The 8517-nt window shown below is 39.2% G+C and overlaps 1 protein-coding gene across 1 annotated transcript; it reads left to right on the top strand.

Annotated features, from left to right (window-relative positions):
* Window positions 1-726: 726 nt before the first annotated feature.
* On the top strand, window positions 727-7994 carry NOL8 (nucleolar protein 8; the record flags this gene model as incomplete). The annotated part of the gene is made up of 9 exons (XM_010159664.1): window positions 727-865; window positions 1033-1095; window positions 2043-2121; window positions 2428-2575; window positions 3495-3563; window positions 3871-5817; window positions 6095-6211; window positions 7451-7570; window positions 7910-7994. Coding segments are annotated over exons 1-9 (2767 nt in total), but the record flags the coding sequence as incomplete, so codon positions are not given.
* Window positions 7995-8517: the final 523 nt, after the last annotated feature.

The raw sequence follows: 8517 nt of genomic DNA, 5'->3' as shown, positions 1-8517 counted from the left end.
TTCCTTACTTTTTGGCTTATGTCTTTCTTGCGGAAAATCCCCCTGCTTTTCCTCCTGGTTGGTTACGCCCAAGCTTTCCCCGGTCACAAGGCCCAAGCCCGGTGCGTCCGCCACATGTGACCGGCCGGAAACAGGTGCCGGAAAGGGACGATCCCGGCCCACGGGCCGCAGGAGGCGGAACCCTTTTTGCTGGAGTGAGCGCTCGGAAGGGATGCGAGGGGGAAGATAAAGGAAGCTGCGCTACCAGGATCGCACATGGAGGCGGTGCGGCAGTGTTACAGTGTTCTCTTGGGTCGGCGGGGGCACTTGGTCTCTCCTGGGAGGTGAGAGTGAGGCTGTGGGTGATTCGTGGCCGCTTCGCACCCGCTTGGAAAACCTTTAGAAAAGTTACATTGCTGAAAGCCTTATTGTCATGCACCCAATCATGAGGTTCAGGGTTTCAAAAAAACCTGAATCCTCAGCACCGAATCCCTGGATACTTAGGGCGACGCAACGCTTGCTGGAGCGGGGCACGTTGCCTGGCGTAAAGCGTAAGGGTTCCTGGTGGAGGAGGCCTCAGGGACTTGTTCCTGGTGGAGGAGGCCTCAGGGACTTGTTCCTGGTGGGCACATCGCAGTGTGTTATTACGGTTGCGTTAATCCCCGCGGTCTAAGTGTTAGTGAACTGTTGTTATCTTCTTCCAGAAAACTAGTGTGTGTCGCAGGTGCGACAGCTTGACTTGTCGACATGGAGAAGAAACAAGCTGCAAAGCGCTTGTACGTTGGAGGGCTTGGCCATACGGTTTCTGAGGCCGAACTGCAAGAAAGGTTTGGCAAGTTTGGGCAGGTTTTGGATGCGGAGATTATTACCAGGAAAGATGATGAGGGTAACAATTTTGCATCTTCCTTTAAAAGTGAATTGTTTTTTAATTTGTAGTATGAAGTGGAATTTTTACTTCAGAGACAGTTTGTTTTCAGGAAGTAGTTTAACTGTTGGATTTAAAAGAAATACTGAAAGTATGCAGAAATTGACTGAATGTTTGTCATTGAGCAGGAAACCCCATGAAAACTTTTGCTTACATCAGTGTCAGCATTTCTGATGCAGATCTTAAAAAGTGTAAGTATTTTTTAAATTTTTTAAGTAATTTATGTTTTTGAGACAAGTTGCATTACTGATAATGTGTCTAATGTTGTCCAGTCAGGATGCAGTCAAGGTAAACCCTGTTTAATTCTGTTGTCGTATTCATTCCATTTTCTTTAAGCTGCAGTCTTATGGCGGTTGCTTTACTGGACTTTTCAGTAAGTAGTTATAAGCAGATTTAAAAGATTCCTTTTGACTGAAATAGGTGATTTATGAGTTTGTCCTAACCCTTTTATGAGAAGATATAGGAAATGTGCTTCAAACATTTTCAACAGATCCGTAAAACGTTAGAATTGATTTGACATTAGAGGAAACCCAGAAGGAGAGTTTACAGACAGCATGCTTCTGCTAAAGCGGTTTTACACATCCCAAAATAGCTGGGTTATAAAACCACCCGTGTAATATGTAGCAGCAAAACGGCAGGTGAAGGTACTTGTACCCGAAGAGAGGGATTGATAATATGCCTTTTTATCTAGGGAATTGGTGCCATTAGGAGTAGGAAAGCTGTTTGAGGGCAAATAAAAGCTAACCTAGCTCTTGATACTCCCCTAAGTTCCAAGTACAACACTTCCCCTCTGGTTTTCAGTTCTTCTCAACTGTGTTTTTCAAAGGCTCTTCACTTAACTTTGTGTGAAATCTGACAGTAGGGTAGAAACTTCAGGAAACACGTATCTGAATTTTCAAATTTGTGTTTGAGCTGAACCATACAGACACGAGTGACTCTCTTGAACTTCAGTTTTGAATGTGGTCCTTCTTGTCCAAAATTTGGGTGTTAGGCCTTTCATATACAAACTTAAGTGAGTAATGAAGTGTGAGATGATGGTAAAGAAACTTCAGAGTGTCATAGAAGGAGACATAGTTAGGTCTAATGTGGGGTTTTCTTAATGTAGAAAATATTTATTTCCAGTCTCCTTGTTTTACAGGTATCTCAATTTTAAATAAAACAAAATGGAAAGGGGGGACACTGAAAATTGAGTTGGCCAAAGAAAGCTTTTTGCACAGGTAAAAATCAATAAACAAACAGATGTTGTTGCTAAAGTTACCCTTCTTTGTTTATCTGATAGCATTACGGCTGTGTATTCATCTGCTATGCTCTTATTTCTGGTTTTTATTGACACTGGTTGATGCTGTTAGACGCTTCAACATGTTTTGTATCATTATTCACTTAAAGGTAGCAGATATGTTAATTCCCTAAGTAGTGAATTACTGTTCCATGGGAGTTACTGTTCCATGGGAGAAGGTCAGTGCCAGCTGTAATTTAGTACACAGGCAGACCTTTCTTTGTGTATGATGTACTTTTTCTTACAGGCTCGCCACGGAGAGGGAGGAAGCAAAGCTGCAGAAAGAAAAGCCACAGAGAAATGACAAAACGTGTCTGGTAGAATCACTGAAAAAGGCTGGAGTTGTAGACTTTTACATGAAAGCCGTACCAGGTACAGAGGTGCCAGACCATAAGGTATGGTGGGGTAGGTATATAGAGAATTAAAACAAAAACCAGAATCAGGCACTAGCTTATTGCATCTGAATTTATGTCAAATATCAATGCTTTATGTAAAGAAGCTGCTGAAGTGTGACATTCCAACTTGGGAAAAGTAAGTCTAAAGAAATACCTTACGTATAGACAAGTACAATGCTCCTGTCCTTTCTTGTAATGATGGAAATAACCTTGATCATACTGTCCTCTCTGTCACCTTAAATTGGTAAATGCTTTGGCACTTGTTTATGTTGGGACTATTTTCTTGTCACCGTTAAAAGCATGTAAAGAGAATATGTGTCTTATTTTCATACAGCATACAAATTTTTGATGGCTGGGTTGTCAGGATCTAATCTCTGTGCTTCAGCACATGCAGGATCAGGGTCTACACATGCTTACAAAAGTAAGACAGAACAAAATCGCTGAACATGCCAATTTAGGCAACAAAAAATACATTTACTATAAAGTTTTCAAAATTATTTGCTAAACACAGAATGTTTCTGGAGGATGGTGGCAGGGATTTTTATTTTTTAGTGGGAAAGGAGAAAAGGGCACCAAAATAGTAATCCTGTCTGTAGAGTTACCAATGTTAATTCATAAAATAGAAGCCGTATATTAAAAATAGTACTTGTAAAGTATTTGGTTCTTTATTGCCCCTCTTAAATTGCAGGTTCTATAAAATTGGTTGGTTGGTTTTAGTTTGTCCTTTCTCTTTGAGAAGGAAGCTGGCCAAGTTCCATAGTAAGAATATATCTCGCGTAAGAGAGTAAACAAAAAAAAAAAAATTCGTCACAGATGGTCCTTACTGGTGTTTCTGTTATCAAAGAATATGAATCTTGTTTTATTCCAGGGTTACTTCCATTCAATTTTGTTTAACACTAATTATTTTTTTTTCTTTTAGAAATGGGTTGTTGGCAAATTTGGCAGAGTTTTGCCTGTCCTGCACCTTAAGAGTCAACAAAAAAATAAAATATCCTTTTCCCGTTGTTTGGGCATAGGTGCAATTCCTTTCTTTTGGCATGCAGGGAAACATTTGCTTTAATGGTCTTAATGTTGACTACTGTGTCATACTTGATTTACTGAATCCTTGAAGTGAATCTTGAGTAAGTTTGTGTGATTTTAATAATTTTTTTTAGACTGCAAGTCAGTTGCTTGAAGGCACATGATATTGAAAAGGACTCTTTGCTATCCTTTCATGCAGAATTTAGCCTGTTCGTAGACTGGAAATCTACTTGCTGAAAGAATCATGTTGTTTCAATTCCTTAACTCAGACTAACATTGTGAAATATGACCCATCAAAATACTGCCATAACCTCAGAAAGCTGGAGCCAGACTTGACACATGTAGTTCCCATATCCGAGCTCACGTGGCACTTGGAAGGGAGAGATGACAGCATAAACAAGAAGCGGCAAGGACAGTTCCCTGTAACTAAGGCACCACCTAAAAAACAGAGGCAGCTGGGCAGTGAGACTCTGACTGAAACAGTAGTTCTGTCTTCAGGATGCCAGTCGCTTTCAGAAAACAGAGGTTCACCACAGCTAGATCAAATATCAAAATCCAAGGCCAGTGAGAAGTCTAAATTGCCTCCATCAACGAGTCTTAATAGTAAAATATCAGGGAGAGGTTTATTATCAGATAAAAGCAACGTTTCTGGAGTTACAGCTCAAAATAATATGATTGTTTCTGACAGTGACATTGATTCTGAAGAGGAAATCAGAGCAGTGGTAAAGAAAGAGGTAGAAACACAGAAAGCTGAAAATACTGAGACTGAAAGTGACCACTTGGAAACTGTTGGGGATAATTTTGAATTAAGATACAATAGACACTGGTCCTTAAGCAATCCACATGCCATAAAGAAGGCTACCAAAGGAAGTTACAGAGAGAAGGAGGGTGTGGAATGCGACAATGGTTATGACTCAGCAGATACAGATGAGATTATTGCTGAAAGTAAAACTCCATATCTGTGTAGCAGGAAGAGTGCTGTGTTAAAAGATTCTAAACAGGTGAAGGTGGAAAAGAAAGAAATACTAACTAACAAAAAATGTGATTTGGTAAATGGCTCCTCATTGAAAACTTGCAATTTAAAAGAAGAATACATTGAAAGAAAAGGGAAAATGAAAAAATCCCAAATTGCAGCCTTGCAGACTACAGCAGTTAACAGTGCAACAGAGACAAGTGATAGTGAAAGCTTTTACTCAGAGCTTGAGAAAGGGGACTCTGAAATCAGTTCTGATTATGAATCCATGATGCAGAACTGTTACCGCTTAGATCTTACATTAGATGACTTAAAAGCACTAGCTACTGGGAACACTGGGATACCAGTAGCAGAATCGGATAGTACAGAGAGTTCTAGTCAGCACATGGTTGAAGAAAATCATAAGGATAATGTTGTAAATAAAACAAAACTTCCTAAATTTCACCCTGCAGTTAAAAAAAAATGTATCTGTCCTCAAGATGTTCTTGCTGCGATTTTAGCAGGGGAGGAGGATGCTGATGAAGAAGGCTGTAAGGAACAAAACAATTCGCATTTGAAATACCAGCCATTTAGAGGAATAGGGTCCCTTTGCAAAAAAGAGTTAACTGAGGACAGGGCTGGTTTGAAAAAGAGGTCTGGAGAAAGTTTAGAGCTTGAAGCTTCCATTTCTTATTGTGGGGAGGAGACACCTAAAAGACAGGCTAAGAGCCATCCATTGTATTCGCGTCAAGTCAGCAGTAAAATGAGACAAAATACACGTAGTGAACAGCACAAGGAGTTGTCGGATGCTGCCTCCTTAGCAGGTGAGGGAAATCAGCCTCTTTCCAAGCCATGTTTGCATGGAAAGAACAAGAATGTGAGCTCTTTGCAAGATGACCAACACTCAGAGCATGGAGATGCTGCTCCTAGTACCGACCAGAGTGAAGATGAGAGCAGCGGCGTGGATAGTAATGCAGCAGTGATGCAGAAACATGCTAAACGACAACTGAAAAGCCCAAAACTGCTTTCAAAAAAACTGAAGAGGGATGTAAGCAATAAAAATCCAGAACGCGAAGCTAATAAATGTGAGAGTGGGAAGATGAGCCTTCTGGAAAATAAGGAGCTTTGTCATCATGCTGCTGCTTCAAAGGAACCTAGTACAAAAAAAAAACAGTTGCAGGATAACCAGAGGAGGCTGGCAGCTCTAGAAGAGAGACAGAAAGAGAGAGAATTGCAGAAGAAACACATTCAGGGAGCTCTTTCAAATCTGGTAATTACACTCACAACTTCTGTCTGAATAGCATGCAGTAAAAGAAAAATCAATAATGTGGTTTAAGATATTTTAAATTCGCATTCTGGTGTTTCTGATGACATTGGCAGCTTTCGAGTGTGTACGAAATGGTGCATACCTAATTCCTGGAATGTATCTAGAGTTGCAAGAGGAATAGTAGATTCCTCCTTTTGTATCATGGAAGTGTCTTGGATACTTCTGTCTGACTGCAGCAAGCGTTGGATATGTTTGACTTGACCGTTTCACCCTTACACAGGACAGCCAGCCAGCGGGCAAGCATAAACACATCCTGTTCAATTCAGACGTGGAAAGTGAAGCTGAAGGAGATGAGATATTGAAGAAGGATGCAAGTTTGGGAAATATGCGTGAAGAAGTAAGTGTTATAGGAAGATGTGCAAGATTCTGTAAGGTAATTCCATATCAGTATGACTGTGCCTTTATTCTGAAAACTTCTTCCACAGTGAACTGACAGAAAAAAAGTAGATAAAGTTTGAATTAATATGAATGATTCTTCTTTTTTTTTGTCAACATGAAACATCTTTCAAAGAACTTTAACATGCTCCCAGTAAAGCCAGAGAGCTTGGGGAATTTCAAATGACGAGATTGTCATTTGTGTGAAAGGTATTCTAAGTTGGATTAAAAGAAAAAGAATATGTAAATTGTAGGGCTTAATTAGCTTAGAAATGCTGCTGCATTGCGTCAAAGGACGGGGAGGAGGTTTGGCTTGAGTAGTACAGAAGGACTCTCCTGTTTCCAACACTGTGGCCAAAAAATCTGTATTCATGCAGTGTCTCATTTTTAAGGTGATGTTACAGTCCAAAGAGGTTGTGTACCTAATGGAGACCTTATTTAGCAAACTCCTCGGTATTTTATCGCTTTACTTTCAGCGCAACTGAGTACCCTTTTCTGGAATAAAACTACTTCTGTCATCATATTTTTTAGTCACATCTCTGCTAAAGCTTTGAACCATTGGGTTTGCTTTTGTTGTTTGGTTGGGGTTTTTTTTCTTCATAAGTGTAGTAAGATTAGGACCGTTCTCCCTATTTAATTAAAACCTCCTTTTCTCACTCTTCCTAACATTTAGCACATTTTTTACACATATATCTCTTACCCTGTATTTAGAATCTTTGCCCTCTATTTCCCTTTTTTTTTTTAAGATCTAATTGTGTCGAAAATTCTATCAAATCATTGATATTTATCAACTGACTTAAACAATATCCTAGAATTTATACCATAAATGAGGCTTCTTCAGAAAGGGTAGAATTAGACTTTGATTTCTTTTTTTTTTTTTTTTAAATTGGTCTCCCTTGCCATAATCAGCACGTTGGATTTTTTTACCTAATTCTCTCATTTTAAAACCTGAGTTTCCCTTTTACATGGATATTTTGTCTATGCTAAAAATTGAAGTCATAACTGCACAAAAAAAAGGTATTGTACAAGTTGTGTATATAATGTAAGATTTGAAGTGCATGGATCAATAAGTCAGCTGGTTGTTCTAGAAATCCACTTTTTCAGATAAACTGGAAAGCACATGAACAACGTTGATACTGATTTATGTTCTCAAACGTACGTTAACAGCTACTTTTCTGTATTTTCTTTTTTTTTATCAAAGGATGAATCTGCCCCTAAAACTTCGAGCAGACTATTTGAAAGCAGTGAGGATGAGCAAGACGATACAGATGATGAGAGATTTAAAATCAAGCCCCAGTTTGAAGGCAAAGCTGGTGAAAAAGTGAGTGAACCCATTAATGTAATTCTGTTTTTTCTGAGGTGGTGTTATGGAGACTCAGAAGACCATAAGGTGTAGGTTTGTGTGCTCGCTGGATACAATTCTGACAATCCTGCAATAGAATTCCCTCAGAGGAAATGGTAGCTATGAAGGAAATAATGTGTGTTGGGGAGCAGGAGGAGTGTCTCTGATGCTGTCATCTTTAAATACAACAAACTTTCTGGAAGAGGCATCGAGAGCTAAAGGTTACCAGTATGTTGCCATAACCGTAGTTAAAATATGTTACTGGATGTTGATGATTTTCTTCTCCAGTGCTTAATAAGATCCATCTCATTATTTTAGCTGTTGCATTTGCAATCACGATTTGGCACAGATGAAAGATTTCGCATGGATGCTCGATTCCTTGAAAGTGACAGTGAGGAAGAAGGTAAACCTGCTCATATTTCCTGATCAATGATAGTAATAGTGCTATTAAAATGAAGTCTTAATTTTGGATGCTTGAAGCAACTTAGGGACAACTACTGCTTCTCTGGTGAATCCTTGAAGACAGTAACCCAGCTCTGTTGTGGCTGTACATAGTATTTATATTGGTAGCTGTGTCTTCTTAAATGTGCATGTTGTAGAAGTATTGGTAATAGCTGAGTGAGACATACTTGGTTGATAAATGGACATTTGATTTTTTTTTTTATACAGGATGATATCAGAATGTGTTTGTCCATGTTTTACACAGGATAAGTGGTCACTTATTGAAATAAACTTTTTGACCATTATATTCATTTAAACTGTTTGTTTTGTAGTCATTCTGCAGTGCACACCTGATTTGGCAGATTTAAAAGGTTGTTTGTTTGTTTGTTTGTTTTAACAGCAGAAGGCAGGAAAGATGAAAAGGCAAAGATTTATTATTTCTATTTTTCCTTTCCCCTCACACCACACCCCTACCCTCCCCCCCC

Source organism: Eurypyga helias, unplaced genomic scaffold (genome assembly GCF_000690775.1).
Source record: "Eurypyga helias isolate BGI_N326 unplaced genomic scaffold, ASM69077v1 scaffold11619, whole genome shotgun sequence".
Taxonomy (NCBI): Eukaryota; Metazoa; Chordata; class Aves; order Eurypygiformes; family Eurypygidae; genus Eurypyga; species Eurypyga helias.
This window is presented reverse-complemented; position numbering and strand designations above follow the sequence as displayed.